Source organism: Cetorhinus maximus, chromosome 14 (assembly GCF_964194155.1).
Source record: "Cetorhinus maximus chromosome 14, sCetMax3.hap1.1, whole genome shotgun sequence".
Taxonomy (NCBI): Eukaryota; Metazoa; Chordata; class Chondrichthyes; order Lamniformes; family Cetorhinidae; genus Cetorhinus; species Cetorhinus maximus.
Genome location: NC_135892.1, coordinates 101,482,868 through 101,502,670, shown reverse-complemented (window position 1 = coordinate 101,502,670; position 19,803 = coordinate 101,482,868). Strand labels below are relative to the sequence as shown.

The window sequence follows — 19,803 nt, the reverse complement described above, 5'->3', positions numbered from 1 at the left end:
TTTCAGAGGGTGAGAGGCCCTCGCCACAGGGGACCATAAACATGGAGTTCGAGAGCTGACTGTAATTCGCACCCAAGGCCATTTTGACGCCGTTGCATTATCAGTGCCTGGTGCTGACCCCCACCAGGTGCCCAGAGTCAGAAGGACAAGATGGTACGTCATTTACATTTTCTAAAGATTTCCTTGTGAGCCAGGAGGAGCAGGCTCAGCTCCTCTGGAGGACATGGACCTGTCCTACCCCAGGCTTCCCACCCGCCTTGTCTGATTGGATCCGACTCCCCCTCTGCCCCATCCCGAGGCGATTCCCTGACATCACGGGCACTATCCACTGGCAGCCTCCAGCCACGCTCCACATCATTCCTGCCAGGATTCAGGGATGAGCATGCTAAGTGCAGGCATTAAAATGGTCCCCAACATCACACTGATGAGTTGAGGCTAGCGGTCAGGCCCCAGGTTAAAAATCGGGGTTTGAGGAGGCTGACAAAGACGATTGTTACATCACCACGGGTGACAATATGCCAGAGCGGGGCTTCAGTATCAATGAAGGTCACTCCTTACACTTTGGAGTAGCAGGTGCAGTGTGGAAGCAGCAGCTTACAGGGCTTTACGCTTACACTGAGCAGACTGAGTTACAGAATGAGAATCTCCAAGTGCTGACCTCCCAACATCCCTTCGCTGTCACATCTCTTCGCTTATGGTGGAGGGGTGGCTACAAAGGGGAACTCGGTACTTCCCGCATGCTCTCTCTCTCTCTCAGCCGCACCGCAGAGCCAAGGAAATGTTGGGACCTGCAGCCCGCTGATGGTCTGCGCCTCTTGTATTGAAAGTGCCCAATCAGCAGCACGCGTTGGCTCTTGGAGGTTCATTAGCATAATAAAAGCAATGAAGTCTGACTCAAAGCTTAAGTAGCTGATGAAAAGATTTTTGGTTTCCAGGAATAATTATCATTAACTCTAATGGAGGAGTAGAATATTAATTCTACACAATGCTATCAATTAGCATATTATTCGTCTATGTCCTTTCATTGCCCCTCACTAAATTGCTGTCCCCTGAACATGCATGATTGCAACTTTCATTTTTATATAAGCCTGTTTCGATAAGGACTTTTACTTGCCTTGGATTAATATATTCCTTTACTGTCGCTGGGTCAAAATCCTGGAACTCCCTCCCTGACAGCACTGTGGGTGTACATACACCACAGGGACTGCAGCGGCTCAAGAAAGCAGCTCACCACCATCTTCTCAAGAGCAATTAGGGACGGGCAATAAATGCTGCCTAGCCAGTGAAGCCCACATCCCATAAATGAATTTAATTTGAGAAGTTTCCTTACCTTCGCACACAGGGCAGCACTCTCCAGGAATCTTCACTGGGTTCAAGCAGCTCTGACCACAGGCTGTGGCCATACAGTGGGGCTCGCCATTAATACACTGGCAGAAGGTACAGTCGTCCTCGCGCCACCTGTCACCGTGTGCGCGGATCTGCCCGTTGGCATAACACCCAGCAGGGTTGTGGATGGGGTATATCGGATCTGTCGGTGGAAAAAACAACACAATTAACGAGCTGCGATTGTTGCCATTGTTCTGAGAGTAAACGCAGAATTAGGCAGACACAAAAAGGGAGAGGCGGGCACACCAGGCAGGGAATAGAAACGGACACACGCGGGAGAGAGATTTGCACATGCCAATGACAGACGGATACACAGGCAGACATGACTCGTGAAGCAGACACACACGGGTAGCTATCATGAGAGATGCACATACAAAACACACAAACATATCTGTGAGACACAGATGTACGTAAACACGGGCGCCAGCTGTAGAAAAGAGCCACACCCCACTGATGGATAAAGTATTCAATATTACTAGGAAAAGATGCTGCGTTCATATGTTAATTTGCTGAATTCAACTTGCTATTTGTCCTTCTCCCTGCTCAGATACCCCAAAGTCCCTGTAGAGAACCATAGGACATTTCAGGTTGCGTAAAGCAATATGTAAGAGGCAAGATTTTGTTCTCCTTCAGGGATACAAAACAACTTGGACTCAGCCTGTGCTTCTGTATGCCAGACTGACTAAGCTTCAGCAGGATCATTGATCTAGAGTAACATAGTACAGCACTGTCCAAAAAAACTGGTCCATCAACTCTCTTATAATACAGCATTGTCTGTGCCTCCCTTATAATACACAACTGTATAAAGAGACAGGTACATTGCCTACTTTATCATGCAGCACTGTCTACACCTCCTTTATAACACAGTACTGTATACATCTCTTTTATAGTATAACACTGTCTACATCTCTTTTATAATGCAGCACTATCTACACCTCCTTTATAATACAGCACGGTATACACCTCCTTTATAATACAGCGCTGTCTACATCTCTTTTATAATGCAGCGCTGTCCACACCTCCTTTATAATACAGCACTATCTACACCTCCTTTACAATACGACACTGTCTGCATCTACTTTATAATACAGCACTGTCTACATCTACTTTATAATACAGCACTAACTACCCCTCCTTTATAATACAGCACTGTCTACATCTACTTTATAATATAGCAGGTCTACATCTCCATTATAATAAAGCACTGTCTACGCCTCCTGTATAATACAGCACTGCTTACGCATCCTTTATAATACAGCACTGTCTACATGTACTTTATAATACAGCACTATCTACCCATCCTTTATAATACAGCACAGTCTACATCTCCTTTATAATACAGCACTAACTCCACCTTCCTTATAACACAGCACTGTATACATCTCCTTTATAATGCAGCACTGTATACCTCTCCTTTATAATACAGCACTATCGACTCCTCCGTTATAACACAGCACTGTATACACCTCCTTTGTAATACAGCACTGTATACACCTCCTTTGCAATACAGCACTGTATACACCTCCTTTGTAATACAGCACTGTATACACCTCCTTTGCAATACAGCACTGTATACATCTCCTTTGTAATACAGCGCTATCTACACCTCTTTTATAATACAGCACTGTACATATCTCCTTTATAATACAGTACTATATACGCCTCTTTTATAATACAGCACTATCTACACCTTTATAATACAGCACTGTATACATCTCCTTTAAATACAGCTCTATCCATGCCTCCTTTATAATACAGCACTGTATATATCTCCTTTGTAGCAATGTCTACAGAGACAGCTACATCACCTCCTTTATAATAGAGCACTGTACACTGAAACTGATACATCAAATTGTTTATGGTGGGGAACTCTCTAATAGAGACTGATACATCACCGCCTTTATATGACAGCACAATATCCAGAGAGATTGGGCCATGAAGCTGTTTATAATGCAGCCCTGTCTATAGAGGCAAGTACATCACAGGGCTGTTTCTGGGGAATAGGCGATAAGGTAAGAGAAATCCAATTGCTGGTTACAGAGGTATTACACAGAGGAGTCACTTGTCTATTTGGTTTGGTTTGCCCTTCAAGGTGAAGACGACTATGTCCAACATCTGGGGTATTTGGTAGGGTCCCGGTGGGAATGCAGGTGATCTCACTGAAACTTAGAGAATTCCTACAGGGCATGACAGAGATTCTTATAGGATGTTGCTACTTGCTAATCAGCACTCTCTTCACATACAGTGGGCTGGATTTTACCGTCGGCGAGCGGGGGCGGGGCCCACTCGCCGACGCGTAAAATGACGCGGGATTCCGCCCAACATCATCCCGCCCCATTTAAATTTTCAGGAAGGTGGGGGCGCAGCAAAATCAGCTGTGCGCCCGCCGACCTGTCAATGGCTAATTGAGGCCATTGACAGATCAATTAAAGTAATTAGCGGACCTGCCCGTCCAAACTTAAGGTTGGCGGGCAGGCCAGGAGCCCCGGCGGGAAGTAGAAAAAACATGAAACCTCATCCACCGGCAGGATAAGGTTTCGTGTCGGGTTTTAAAAATTTTAATGAAGTTTTTTGGGAAATTATGAACATGTCCCAACTCATGTGGCATTGTCACATGAGGGGACATGTAAGGGAAATTTATTTTCTATTTTTAATATTTTTGCACGTAGAAGCGATCTCCCTGAGGCTGCACTTAGCCTCAGGGAGATGAGTGCGCTCTTTTGTGCACATGCGCGAAAGAGCGCACTCTCGATTTTAGGCATTCCCCCCGCCTGCACAGGGAGCGCACTGCGCTTCCCTGCGGACGTCACGCTGGGCCGCCCACGTAAAATGGCGCCGTGCCTCTGATCGGGTGGGGGGGGGCACCAATCGGAAGCGCGCCCACACGCGCCACCCATCAACTCCCCCCCCCCACCACCCCCACCACACACCGACAGGGGGAAAATTCAGCCCAGTATAAATTGTTGTTTCCCCCTTATATTGGTATTCTTGCGAACGTCCTGATGAGTGCAAGACTAAAAGCTTAGACGTGTCTCTTTTTTCAGCAATACTCAGGTTCCATACTACCGTATGACTATTTGTAAAAGAATATACGGTTAAGTGTCCTTTGATTTTCCTTGTTGCACAGATTTTAAAATTAGCAGCTGATTTGGGTTAGCTGGTTTCTTGGATGTGATCAGACGTAGATGACGTTGCAATTATTACCAGATCTCAGTTCACTGGTAGGTTTCTGGTAGAGTTGGCTTCTCGAACTGGGCGATACGTTCATTCCAAAAGAGAGAGAGAGAGGGGGAGAGAGGGCAGGCGTCAGCCTGTTTCCTCTGCTGAAGACTTTCTTGACACCACCTGTGTCACTTGCAATCTCTCTCTCTAGTGGCTGGGCAACCTTGCCTTGAAATACTTATTTTTAAATACTTTGTCCATTATGTATTTCCAAGAAGTTTTGGGTGTGTGTGTGTCTGTGGCAGCTGTGTCTGTTTCAATCTTCAGTACTTTACATTTTTAATGTCCCTTCCTTGGACAGTTACGAGTTTCGATGGGTGTCTGGATTATAGGAAATGTTTCTCTCTTCACAATCCCCCTGAGGGTGATTTTGTTTGTTTCTCACCTTCACCTTGGAATGTGGCCTTGCATTTTTAAGCAGTTTGCTCTGTCTCAGTTCAAGTTGCAAAATTTCCAGCCAGTTGAAAGTTTTAAAAATCATATTTTCAAAAATAAAAGGGCATAGCCCTATGACAATGAGGATTGTGCCAGTGATGGGAAACACACAATCCCCAATATAAGCAGCAGCAGGTCCGAATCTATGCTTTTAGTGGGGTTTTTGCATGCTACCACCTGCCTCCATCTATTGGATAAAGGTCAAATTTTGGTAGCACTGATAAATGGGGAGGGCACCACGCAGAGGCGGTGGGTCTCTGGTTAAATTACCCTCTCTCAGGAGACATCATTTCTATATAAATGTGTCATAAAGCCCCTTGAAAGGGAAGCTCCAACTGGTAGCCTCTTGCTGCTAATACTCATCACTATTTGTCATTTCATCTCTGCAGTTAAGCCAGAGAATTGAAGGTGGCCGCCTTATTACTTAAGAGCCACTGCCACGCACTGCTGTGGTGGGGCAAAGTGCTTGCAACCCTCTGACTTCAGCTCAAAATGCCACTTCTCACACTGCTGGGTGAGACTACATGGGAAATCAGGGGATACTTTAACCCTTACTGTGCCCCACGTGGCAATACAGTCCAACCTGAGTTGGCACCTTAGGTGAGGGAGGAGGGAGGCATAAGCTAAGCAATGCAGTGCATGTGGCAGTAGCAAGGAACACACAGTCATTTCCGGACGCAATTTCACATTGTGCTGGTTCCTCCAGGTTCACCAGGTATGGGAGGCCCCGTACAGGTAAAACAGATCAGGTCTGCGCGTTAAACGGGCCTTCCCAGCACCCGAGCCACAGTGTGAGATCTGCGCTTGGGAAAATCTGACCGCTCTCATTCTTAAAAATATTTTTTCATGGGATGTGGGGGTCGCTGACAAGGCCAGGATATATTGCCTATCCCTAATTTTCCTTAAGAAGGTGGTGGTGAGCTGCCTTCTTGAACTGCTGCAGTCCACTGCAGCTGTGATATGGATAAACCCACAGCGCTGTTAGGGAGGGGGTTCCAGCATTTTGACCCAGCGACAGTGAAGGAACGGTGATATTATTTCCAAGTCAGGATGGTGTGTGGCTTGGAGGGGAATTTGCAGGAGGTGGTGTTCCCATGCACTTGCTCCCCTTGTCCTTCCAGGCGGTAGAGGTCATGGGTTTGGATCACGATTCTCTTGCAATGTATACAAAAACCATGACTCTTCCATAGCAGTAAACGCTTGCTTTCTGTAAACATAAAATGTTTATTCCTCCCTGTGAAGGTGAAATTAGCTGGGAATTAGGTGCTGGTTCAGCGCGTTAAACAGAAGCAGACTGGAAACTCCAGCATCCCTTTAAATAAATTAAGTGCACTAGAGCAGAGAGCAAAATCCTGTTACTGCCATGTAATGGATCTGGTCCAATGCAGCCTAATGGGCCGGTTTAACAATCTCTTGTGCCTAAATAAAAACCTGCCAATGGGTGAGAGATGAGCTAATGTCATTAGTTACTACTGGGTGCTTAGAGGACCCACTTGTGCAGATCCGAATCAATATCCTCTTTATCGTCCCTGAAGGTAGGGTCTGATATTGGGGTATAGCTTTACTGCAGATCTCAGTGCTATTTCATTCAGGTGACCATTGCTCTACTAGCTTGTAGCAGCAGGTTATTTGAGCAGAGAACATTATCACAGCTGAGCCAGATGCCTCTCTTACCTGATGCTCACAGTTGTATTTTCTAGCAGACTCCGTTGTAACTGAAGAGAGAGAATGGTGGCTGATTGTTTTTTTTAATATCGAATTACATAGACTGTACAGCACAGAAACAGGCCTTGCCAGTGTTTGTGCTCCACACAAACCACCTCCCAATCTATGTGCTTCATCTCAGAGGCAATGAAGCCGACAATAACACCCTGACTGTTGCCCGCTGATTCAGTCAAAACAAGAATTGAACCTGAAACCTCCTTAACTGTGTGACGTGGGGTAAATCTCCAACTTAAATTGATTAACGACTTAGCTGTTAAGTTTATAAATTAAGGTTACGTGCCTAATGGTGGGGGGGGACATTCATTGGATAATTGCTTCTGCACATACAACCTGGCTAGCTCATTTGATAGTTAATGGGGTTCTTAATCCCAGAGCCATTGTCTCATGCCACCCATGCTGAGCAATAACTTTTAGTTTCCATAGTGGTCCAGCGGTTTGGACTCAACACACCACTCTTGCTGCCTGGGAACAATTCCTTTTCAGGTAATGTTGTTTTGAAGTCCGAGTGGCTCAGTCAATAGCTCTCTGGTCTCTGGATCAGAAGGACTCAGGTTCAAGAGCCAGTCCAGGACTTGTGTGCCACGGTGTTACCTCTCATGCGGATTGATTTTGGAATCCCTGTGGCTCACTCAAGGAGGAGCACAGGAGCGCTGTCCTCTGGTTCAGGACGGCCTAGGTTAAAGATCCACTCCATGATTTGGGCGGTGTGGGAGTAGCTTTCATCTGGATTGATTTTGAGCATGGGGCAGTGGTTTAGCTGGTTAAAGCGTCCGTCTTGTAAACAGGACATTCCGTTTGAATCTCAGCAGTGCCTTTACAAGGGGTTGGTCATCTGTTTTATGAGTCCTCAGAAGAGTATAAGATGACACTTGGTGACACTGTGTTGGGTAGTAGGGTTAGGATTATACATTTGTAATGTTTCACTTGGTGAATAAAACTAAAACTGAGTAAAGATTGACTCCTGGCCTCCTCCTTCACCAACTGGTGATAAGAAATTTAACATTAGCTGTGTCTCAGTGGCGGTGCTCTCGCCTGGGTCGGAAGGTCAGGGGTTCAAGCCACACCTCAGAGACTTGAGCATGTAAACCTAGGCTGACGCTCCTGTGCTGTCCTGAGGAAGTGCTGCGCTGTTGGGGATGCTGTCTTTCGGATGAGATTTTAGGCCCTCTCAGTGAACGATAAAGTTCTCACTATTTGAGGAAGAGCAGGGGAGTTCTGCCTAGAGTCCTGGCCTCTAGTTACCCCTCAAACAACATCATTAAAAAAAATCCAGTGATTATCACATTGCTGTCTGTACATAGATACGAATATACAAATTAGGAGCAGGAGTAGGCCAACTGTGCAATCAAGTGGCACTTGCTTAGCAATAACCTGCTCACTGACACCAGAGTCACTCAGCTCCTGACTTCATTACAGTCTTGGTTCAAACATGGACAAAAGTGTCCTCGGCCCAACCATCTTCAGCTGCTTCATCAATGACTTTCCTTTCATCATAAGGTCAGAAGTGGGGATGTTCAATGATGATTGCACAATGTTCAGCACCATTCGCAACTCCTCAGATAATGAAGCAGTCCATGTCCAAATGCAGCAAGATTTGGACAACACCCAGGCTTGGACCGACAAATGGCAAGTAACATTCGCGCCACACAAGTGCCAGGCAATGACCATCTCCAACAAGAGAGAATCTAACCATCGCCCCTTGACGTTAAATGGCATTACCATCGCTGAATCCCCCACTATCACCAACCTTGGGGTTACCATTGACCAGAAACTGAACTGGACTAACCATATAAATACTGTGGCTACAAGAGCAGGTCAGAAGGCTAGGAATCCTGCGACAAGTAACCCACCTCCTGACTCCCCAAAGCCTGTCCACCATCTACAAGGCACAAGTCAGGAGTGAGATGGAATACTCACCACTTGCCTGGATGAGTTTAGATCCCACAACACTCAAGAAACTCAACACCATCCAGGACAAAGCAGCCCGCTTGATTGGCACCCCATCCACAAACATTCATTCCCTCCACCACCGACATACAGAAGCAGCAATGTGTACCATCTACACGATGCTCTGCAGGAATTCACCAAGGCTCCTTAGACAGCACCTTCCAAACCCACGACCACTACCATCTAGAAGGACAAGGGCTGCAGATTGATGGGAACACCACCACCTGGAAGTTCCCCTCCAAGTCATTCACCATCCTGATTAGGAAATATATCGCCGTTCCTTCACTGTCGCTGGGTCAAAATCCTGGAACTCCCTCCCTAACAGCACTGTGGGTTTACCTACACCACATGGGCTGCAGTGGTTCAAGAAGGAAGCTCACCACCACCTTCTCAAGGGCAATTAGGGATGGGCAATAAATACTGGCACAGCCAGCGAAGCCCATATCCCATGAATGAATTAATGAAAAAAATTGGCCCCTCGAGCCTGCCCCGCCATTCAATAAGATCGTGGCTGATCTGATTGTGACCTCAAGTCCACATTCCGCCGACCCCCTGATAATCTTTGACTCCCTTGTTAGTCAAGAATCTCTCTACCTCTGCCTTAAAATTATTCATTGAGCTTGCCTCCACCAGGGAACAGAGTTCCAAAGACTCACGAGCCTCTGAGAGAAAAAATTTCTCCTCATCTCCGTTTTAAATGGGAGCCTGTGTTTGTGGGACCTTGCTGTTCACCAATTGGCTGCCGCATTTCCTACATTGTTGCTGTGGCTGTAAAGTGCTTTGGGACACTCCGAGGGAGTGAAAGGAGCTATATAAATGCCAGTTCATTTCAGACTTTCTTAACTAACTGTCTTCATCACCTGGGCAGTAATCTGGCACGGACACTCGCCTGCCTGTTTACAACCCATCCAATTTTCATTTCACTGATTTTAATGGAAAGAAAATTGGGCGGATTCTGTTACAGGCAGGTGATCCCGATCCAGGTCAGGTGCTGAAGACAAAAATGTAAGGCGCCGTCCCCACCCCCACACCCCAACCGCAATCAACCCCCCCCACCCCCCCTCAATTTCCCTTCATGCATTTAACAGGATGTTAAAGCAGAAAGGTTTACCTTCACAGACCGGGCAGCACTCCCCTTCAGGCACGTAGTACCTCTCACAGTGCAGCTCACCGCACTGCGCAGAGAAGCAAATAGAGACGCCCCCTTGACACCTGCAGAAGCGGCACGCATCCATCCGGAACATATTCCCGTCGTAATATTCCACGCCGTTGAATATGCAGGTGGGCCTTGTCTCTGCAAGGACAGAGCATCAATAAAGTTCTCGTTAGACTCGGTTACATCACATACGCATTTAAGGCGGAGCTGGATAAACAAACAAGGGAGAAGGCAATAGGTGGATGTGTTGATGGGGTCAGATGAAGAATGGCGGGGGGGGGGGGGTGGGGAGGCTGGTGTGGAGCACAAGCACGGTATGGACATGATGAACTGAATGGCCTGATTCCCTGCTGTAAATACTTTGTAATTTTATCAGTGGCTGTGGCCCAATTTATATCCAGCTGACAACACTGGTGACTGCCGACTCCTGGGGCCAGAATATAAAGCTCGTCGGGTGGGTGCACTCGCGACCCGACCAAGCATGAAATGACCCGCATAATATTTCGGTTGGCTGGTGCGTGCCGGGGTCGGCAGCAGCCCGCCGACAATCAAAAGGCCTATTAAGGCCATTAAGAAGGTAATTGAATGAAATTTTTCGCTGCTCGTCCAACCTTACGGTTGGTGGGTAGGCAAAGAGACAAAGCGGCGTTTGCACTTTTTAGGAAACCTCATCCATGGGCGGGATGAGGTTTCCAACAGCTATTGAATATTAAAACATTTCATTAATAACATGTCCCTGCTCATGTGACAGAGCCACATGAGGGGGCATGTTTTATAACATTTTAAAAAGCTTTATTTTTAATGTTTTAAACTCTTCATCTCCCTGAGGCAGCTCTGTGCACTCTCCACTGGTTGGAGTCATACTTAGGACAAAGGAAGATGGTTATGGCTTTCGGAGGTCAGTCATCTCAGTCCCAGGACATTGCTACAGGAGTTCCTCAGGGTAGTGTCCGAGGCCCAACCATCTTCAGCTGCTTCATCAATGACCTTCCCTCCATCATAAGGTCAGAATTAGGGATGTTCGCTTATGGTTGCACAGTGTTCAATACCATTTATGACTCCTCGGATGCTGAAGCAGCCCATGCCCACATGCAGTAAGGCCTGGGCAACATTCAAGCCTGGGCTGATAAGTGCCAAGTGATATTTACATCCCACAAGTGCCAAGCAATGAACATCTCTGATAAGAGAGAATCTAATCATCTCCCCTTGACATTCGCTGAATCTCCCACCATCAACATCCTGGGTCTTACCATTGATCAGACACTCAGCTGGATACATTATATAAATACTGTAGCTACAAGACAGATCAGAGGCTTGAATTCTGCAGGGAGTAACTCACCTCCTGACTCCCCAAAGCCTGTTCACCATCTACAAGGCAAAAGTCAGGAGTGTGATGGAATACTCTCCACTTGCCTAATGAGTGCAGCTCCAACAACACTCAAGAAGCTCAACACCATCCAGGACAAAGCAGCCCACTTGAGTGGCACCCCGTCCACCACCTGAAACATTCACTCCCTCCAACACTGGTGCACAATGCAGCAACTCATCGAGGCTCCATCAACAGCACCTTCCAAATTTGTGACCTCTACCACCTAGAAGGACAAGGGCAGCAGGTACATTTGAACACCACCACCTTCAAGTTCCCCTCAAAGCCACACACCATCCTGACTTGGAATTACATCACTGTCCCTTCACTGTCACTGGGTCAAAAAGCTGGAACTCCCTTCCTAACAGCACTGTGGGTGTACCTACACCACATAGACTGCAGCGGTTCAAGAAGGCAGCTCACCGCCACCTTCTCAAGGGCAATTAGGGATGGAGTCAGATGAAGAATGGTGGGAGGAGGTATCTTATCAGTGACGCTCACATAACAAGGATGAATAATTGGTGGATAGTGATTACAAGCTTTAGTTGAATATTTAGCCACCTGACTTTCCTAGCCCGGAGAGGGTTCTGAGGCTAACTGTAACTCCTACTGTCTCAGATGAAATCAGCTAACTTAGCACAGACCCTGGATTGAACCTGGAAATGTATGGTCTGTACAACCCATTGCCACTGCCACACAATACACGTAACCACTGAGTCATGAGTGGGCAGTGACAACTATTTACATAATGGTGGTGGTTGAGGGGGTGAGGCATGGTCATCATTTGAGTTGGTTGTTATTTTGTCAACAAAACTGAGGGTAGAGATTGACTTCTCTGGAACCTTTCCACCATCTGTGGAATACGTGAAGCCAGATAAACCCAGCAACTAATCCCAGCCACAGAATAAAAACCTGACGATTAGTTTTCCAACTAGTTTATAGCAGAGTGTAAACTCGAGCAGATGTTTCGCATCGGCAAATCTGAGCAGCCAACTTGCAGAAGTAGCTAACAAAATTTCTCTGATCCGGGCGACAAAAATAGCAACCCTTTTGCCCTTCAATCACTGTATCTCGTGAAGCCGGTGACGATGAGTTAATAGGCCAGATGAAGATAAATTTGTAGCTGCGATCTAACTTCACACAACTTCATTCCCATTTCTGGTAAGCCACACTTTGTGCATCACTCTCCCGCTTTTTACATTCAGACCAGGGAGCCGGTTCTCAGGAACCCTCTTGGGCTTGGCTTTCTCCAGAGGCAACAAGTGTGCAGGACTGCCTCCTCGTGCCCACAGAACTAAAACCTTATCCTGTGGCAGAATTGTAGCTTTACCGTTTTACAGACCTCCAATGCCGTCAGGTATAAAGCAGCAGAGTTTATCGTCACAATGGCGGTCTGGATTGGGCTCTCTGTCATTATAAATTCTGTTCACACTCAACAAGTGTCATTCCTGTGAACACCATCCATCCAAAAAGAAATGAAAATGTAAGAGAGAGAGAGCGAGAAAGATACACACATGCACACACAGCAAGAGATGGAAAGTGAGGACAAATAAACGGGGAGAATTGGACGCAGAGAAATATAGCTAACTAAGGCTGGGGAGAGGACACAGACATTGGAAGACAGAAAGAGACCTAAGCTAATAGTAAGCCAAAAACACAGAGAGTGACATACAATAGGGAAAGAGAGAGAAAAATGGATAGAAGAACTGAAGGACATACAAAAGGAAAAGTTACTAATTCAACAACAGCTTACATTTGTATAGCACCTTTAATGTCCCAAGTTGCTTCACAAGAGGGTCATCAGACAGAAACTGACACAGAGCCACAGGAGACTTAGGACTGGTGACCAAAGTGGCAAAAGAGCTAAGTTTTAGGAAGAAACTGTTAACAGAAACAGAGGAAAAAAAAAATAGACACATAACGAGAAACTGAGGGATATGTAAGTGCGTACACAGAATAAAATACCGGGACAGGGTACGGGGAGAGAGATAGAGAGAGATACTCACGCGCAAAAAAGTAGACCAAAGGAGGCACGCACACATGCACAAGTGGAAAAATGGACAGAGAGGAAATGCGTATACGGAACAGAGGCAAAAAGTGAAACATATATAGAAATTTATATAAACACAGGTCGAGATGTAGAGAAATGGATGGACATGTACGCATGTAGGTCGTCGAAAAACCACAGAAAGAAATCAAGGGGTGACAAGCAGAAAGTAAGAGAAACAGGGAGAGTGTGTTTACTTCAGTAATTTATGCTTGGTTTATCTGAATTCAACTGAAATTCCTTGTCCTCAGGCAGTATGTTACTGCAGAACTGAGTCAACAATCGTTACTCCTGTTGAGAATACTGTAATAGACTCCGCGTTACAAAAAAGACAAAACAAACCAGAAGGCAATCCTACAGCCCTAAAAAACCCATTATTCAGTCTGTCTCATACTCGTATTTCAATGATTGCTGCAACTAAAGCCCTTTCAACTTCGTGCGGGAACTGCTGCTTTACCTGAGGCTATACCAGTAACATCTTACTGATGCTGACTAACAGGAGCTATGGCGATTGTGTGGCCAATGTTCTCCGCTGGACGTGGGTGGATGGATCCCAAGCACCTATGGCATTAGGCAATTATTCTGAATGATAGTGCTGAAAAGCAACTAGCTTCAAACCGCTTCTGTACGAGAGAGCCTCGAGATCTTTAGTTTTGGGGGGGGGGTAAGCTGCACAACAACCAATAAATCATAAGTTATGAAGAAAGGGTGGGGGTGGGGGGGGGAACCCTTGCCTTGAAAAATAATTACGGCTGGCTATATATAAGAAAATGATGAAATTGGAGCAGGCAGGGGAAAGCTCTCAGCCCCTGTGCTATTCAGCCATGTGAAGCGTCACAGACCCTGTCCTCACCTAACATCCGAGGGTGTTTACTTTCAAGGGCAGGGGAGCACTATAATGGCTGGTCAGCTTAAATGGCTAGATGGTTAGGGTGTGGTTCAGAATAACCAACAGCGTGGGTTTGATTCCCAATCCAGCTGAGGTAGATTTGGGATCTGCCTCCTTGCCCTGCCTCGAGAGTGGAAGACAGTGGCAAACCACCACTGACAAAAACTGTCAAGAAAACAGCTCAGGATGAGAATGAGCCAAGGACCTGCCTCTGGGCACACCACACATACCACACCAGGATTACTATAATTGACCTCAACGTTCTCAAGCTGGGGAGGGGGAGATTAAGGGTTCAAGTCCCACTCCAGAGGCCTGAGGACAAAATCAAGGCCGACACTCCAGTGCATTACTGAGGGAGTGCTAAACTGTCAGAAGTGCTGTCCTTCGGATAAGACATTAAACTGAGGCTCTGTCTGGTCGTAAAAGATCCCAGGGCGCTATTCTGAAAAAGAGCAGGGGACTTCTCCCTGGTGTCCTGGTCAATATTTATCCTTCATCACAAAAAGCTGATTAACTGATTATTATCACATTTCTGTTTGTGGGAGCTTGCCGCATTCTAACTGGCTGCCGTGTTTCCTACATTAAAGCGGTGACTACACTTCAAAAGTACTTCATTGGCTGTGAAGACTGTGGGACAGTCCTGAGGACGTGCGAGGCGCTGTATAAATGCAAGTCTTTCTCTTATTTAAATACATTTGTAAGAAGCAGAAAACTGAGTGACAAAGTCATAAGCCCGAGGTGGACAGATGAGCAATGACAGGCGATCTACCAAAATGACCTAGTCTGCAGGTTTGACCCTTTTGTGTGACGGGCAGCAAAGAAAGTAAAACACAACATGAAGTGATTTTTAAAAAAAAAAACACTTGCGTGACAGGAAGGGAATGCACATCTGCTAACACTACTGGCAATACATGTCCCTTCTGAAGCATGTTTTTATAGAATTAACCATGATTAGCAGTCTGCTTTCAGCACGCATCAAGAAAAATCATGCTGCGAACTCACACGGCAGCACTTCTGACATGGCAACACGGGACTGCTGTCTTCTAAATTGAGAATCTGGAATGTTCTGGGACAGTGCCAGCGCTCTGCTATCTATTCTCGTTTTGTGGGGTACCATGAGTGGCAACTTTCACCAAGACGCAGCCGCACGCATTGGGCTGGCTCCAAGGATCACATGTTGAAAGGCAAGTATGAGCAGGAGAAATCGTGATGGAAATGTAGCTTTTCAGCCATGCTTAGCCAAGCATGTAGTGAAGCTCTGAAGCTTAACAACACCCCCTGGTACCCAGAAAAGACCCCTGTTTTTGGAGATGTGTTGGAAGGGGGAGCGGAGCAGAGGGCAGTGGGAGGAGTGGGGGTGCGGGCGGGGGCAAAGGTTAGTTTGAGCATGTTGACGTAAACACAGTTGGACCGATGACGGCTGTCTTCACAGTCCACTGGTAGAGCAGGAACTCCCGTCTAGGAAACCCGAGCCTGGACTCTAGACTCAGTGCACTTTGGGGACTCCTGGAGGACAAACTTCCTCAGACTTGACCTGGTTGTCTGGGTCAGGAAGGAAAACGAATGCCGTCATCCATCAATTCCCCTGGCTGGTCTGCCAACGTCATGCCCCAGCGCTCCCAAATAGGGAGGTCACTGGGGACACAGGAAAGTAAGATGGGATAGAGGAGCAGACTAGAAGGCACAAAGGGGATAAGATCATGACTTTTCTTTTTAAGGGCATGAAATCCCCCATTCCTTCCCATCCTGCTCATTCCTTACTCACCTTAAATCTCCTCCAGCAGAGCTGTTAATCAACTTGAACCCAAGTTTCTGTAAGGGCCACTCTTAAACCAGCTGCACAGAGGCACTTTAACGGTGTGATTCTACCCTTTGGGGAGGCACCTGACCTCAGCTGGCAATCTCACTCCAGCTGAGATAGGCAACTCAGCAGAATGGGAAGGTAGGGTGTGGGACAAGAGAGACCACGTGTGTCATTCTGTGACCAATGTGCTGCATGGAATCTTGGCAGATACTCTGTAATATGCACATTAGCTGAAAAATAAAATTGGAAATGATTTACTTATGTCATGAAACCATCAAGCACAAAAAAGGAGGCCGTTCAGCCCGCCTGGCTTGTGCTAGCTCTCTGAAAGAGCGATCCAATTATTTCCACTCCCCTGCTTCTTCCCCGCAGCCTTGCAAGTAATTTTTTTCTCTTTTCAAGTATCTATCCAATTTCTGTTTGAAAGTTACGATTGAATCTGCTTCCACTATCCTTCCAGCAGTGCATTTCAGATCATAACTTGCAAGATTTCTGCTCATCTTCCTTCTGGTTCTTTTGCCAATTATTTTCAATCTGTGACCTCTGGTTACTGAGCCTCCTGCCAGTAGAAAGATTTTCTCCCTATCTGTTCCATCATAACCTGTCATAATTTTGAACACCTCTTTCAAATTACCCCATAATCTTATCTGCTCTTAGGACAACAATCCCAGCATCTTAAATGTACTGCAAAATCCCAAGTGCTTTGCAAGGTGGGGTGAGCGGAAGTTGGGGCGGTAACTGGGGTAAGAACTGAAAGCAATGCTCAAGGAGGTGGTCAGACATGAGGCTGAACATGTGAACAGGACCTTAAGGTGATTCTTGAAGATGGGGAGAGATGAAGTACGATAATAAGATTTGCTAAGAGTCAAGAGAGCGATGTCATATTGCTGAAGGCTCTGGCACTTATAACAGAGTATAGTGCTGTGGGGGGGTGGTGTTGGAGAGTTACATAGCTGATCAATCAGAAGAGCTAGGATGCAGAGCCGGAGGTGACTTCACAGGTTGTGCAAATGTAGGAATACTCGTCAAAGCAAATTTTATGAAAACCATGTTGAGAATAGGATCATAAGAATAGGGTGCAGGCCATTAAGCCCCTTGAGTCTGTTCTGCCATTCAATGAGATTATATGGTGCTTTATATCTTAATTTTATCTACCTGCCTTCGCTCGATATCCTTTGCTATCCTTGTTCGACAAAAATCTATTGATCTCAGATTTAATACCATTAATTAAGCAAGCATCTACTAGTTTTGTGGGAGAGATTTCCACATTTCTACAACCCTATGTGTGGAGAAGTGTTTCCTAACTTCTCTCCTAAATGGACTGGCTCTGATTTTAAGTTCCCTATCAGTGGAATGAAGTCTATCTCTCACCTATTGATTCATTAAAAACTCCTCAGAATGCCAATCCAATCACTACGTTGCAGGGAATACAAGGCTAATTTATGTACTCTCTTATAATCTAATCCTTGGAGCCATGGCAACATTCTGGTGAATCTGGCCAGTTTCCAAGGTCAATATATTCTTTCCAAGGTGCAGTGCTCAGAACTATACACGCTTCATTAATCTGTGCTCATCTTCAAACAATTCCTATTATTACTTCTAATTTGTGCTCAGAACAATGCTCCAGAGATCAAGCTTCCTGACACTCCCATCGATACTGAGCCTTTACAAAGGAGCTATCCGTTTATCTTAACATACAACGCCACTAATCATTGCTCTGTATCACAATACTATCAGGCACTTTTTACCTTTTGGATTCAATTACCGAGGTGTGTATGCATTTTTGCACAGAGTTATTAATCACCCTCCCCTTTCATGCCTCATAATATTCCGGTTATGTGGAAACATTCTTTTGTTTCATGAATTATAGCCATTATCTGACTATTGATCACCCCATTAAATTAGCCTTTACACTGCTACATGGCAGATTTATCAATTCACACATTATGTTATACTACCGCCTGCACCTGCAACAGCATTTGATGATTTTATGCACGCCAGTTTTAGGTTGCCTATCCATTCGTTTGTACACTGGGTAAAGGAGCTCGCTGTGCGAGTGCTAGATGGAAGAAGCTCTGGTTTTGTTTTGTGCGCTATTTCCTGAAAATTCCAGACTCGTGAGTATTTCTTCCTGACTGTTGACACCAGGAGTTCAGAAAGCCTGCGCACCGCCTCGAAAACAAAATGCTGACCCTCCGTGACCCCTGAGCAGTGCACTGTTGGGTTAGGAATGTGTTGACTTCTACAGTAAACACACTCTTCTCCCCCCACTCCACCCCTTCTGACGGCTATTTGTACAAAACCGGTACCTCAATTTCCTTTGAGAAATGAACTGGAAGTCGCTGTATCAATAATGTGGAAGTGCTCGTGTTCTTTTACAGTCAACAATGTGTCATTGAAATAATTCACAGTGTCCTGGATAAATGTGGAATTGGAAAGGGAAAGCGAACTGCACATGAACAAAAGATAAGGAAGCGAGTCTTTAAAAAATTGAGAAACAGTATAAATCATTACATGTTTCACATGGGGCGGAGATGGGAAATGTCAACAACAGAAACTTGTCCTTTGCTGTTGCCACATGATAAATTATTTTCTCTTTTTACATGGGAAAAAATGGTTTTGCTTAATATGAATAGTAGAATTATCAATGCAAGTCCTTCTTCAGCTGGATTCTGGGAACAAAATATAAAATATAACAGGGGGCTGAGCTTCTGTACAGTTTTCCTGCTGTGGCCCTGACACAAGGCCCCCCCCCCTCAAAACGTGGTGGAAAATCACCCCCTTCACTACCACCCCCTCCACCCCCAATAATTTTATTAACAATTAGCAGTGGAACACTCCATCTTTCACAAGGAAATGCAAGGGTAGGGAGAGGAGGATTCAGAAAAGTTTGAGAAAAAGTCACTCTTACGAGGTGCAACTTCCATTGAAGATGATCACAGAATGGCACTGGACCTAGAGCTGCTCTGTTCTGGATAAATGTGGAATGGGAAAAAGGGAACCCCACTACACATGAACAAATGATGAGGAAGCAAGTCTAAAAAAAAATTGAGGAACAGTTGCATTTTTATATATATATATAGCATCTTTCATAACCTCAGGATGTCCTGATGAATAGCCAATGAAGTACTTTTGAAGCATAGTTACTATAGTAATGTAGGAAGTGTGGCAGCCAATTTACACACAGCAAGGTCTCAAAAACAGTAATGCGATATTGACAAGAAAATTTGTTTGAGTGATGTTTGTGAAAGGATAAATATTGGCCAAGACACTAGGGTAAGTCCCCTATTCTTCTTTGACTAGTCATGTGGAATCTTTTATGTCTGCCTTAGAAGACAGATAGGGCCTTGGTTTAACATCTCATGAAAAAATGGCACCTCTGACAGTGCAGCACTCCCTCAGAACTGCAATGAAGTGTTAGCCTAGATGTTGTGTTTAAAAGTCTCTGGTGCATGGCTTAAAACCATGGCCTTCTGATTCAGACAAGTGTCCCACCCACTGAATCACAGCTGACAGCTAGCATTGTCTTGGTTGCCTGGCACCTTAGTGCCCCACCTTGACACTACCATCCATTAGCCAAAGATGGCTGTGACTCCCCGTTCAGTGAACAGCTGAACAATCAGGCTGTAAGAAAGTCACAGTGAGAAGAGATGCTTCCCCAAAGGATAGAAGGTGAAATGAAAAGTAGAGGGATATGAGAAAGCACTTGTACTTCTGTTACTCTGTCAGCAGCCAATCAGAGTTAGTGACTGCTGACCATTCAAAACTAGACAGACGGCAGGGGGGGGGATATAGAATGGGATCAAGGCTTGACTTTGCTTCTACT

At 45.7% G+C, this 19,803-nt stretch overlaps 1 protein-coding gene across 5 annotated transcripts in view; it reads right to left on the bottom strand.

The window, feature by feature from the left end:
* crim1 (cysteine rich transmembrane BMP regulator 1 (chordin-like)) overlaps positions 1-19,803 on the bottom strand; it is a 212,232-nt gene that overhangs the window by 59,653 nt on the left and 132,776 nt on the right. For 3 of the 5 annotated variants that reach the window (XM_078557345.1, XM_078557349.1, XM_078557344.1), the window contains 2 exons: positions 9,827-10,009; positions 1,331-1,528 (listed from right to left, as the gene is read on the bottom strand). In XM_078557345.1, coding sequence (XP_078413471.1) covers positions 1,331-1,528; positions 9,827-10,009 — 381 coding nt within the window. The remainder of the gene's footprint in view (positions 1-1,330; positions 1,529-9,826; positions 10,010-19,803) is intronic. The other 2 variants (XM_078557347.1, XM_078557348.1) reach the window with 1 other exon arrangement.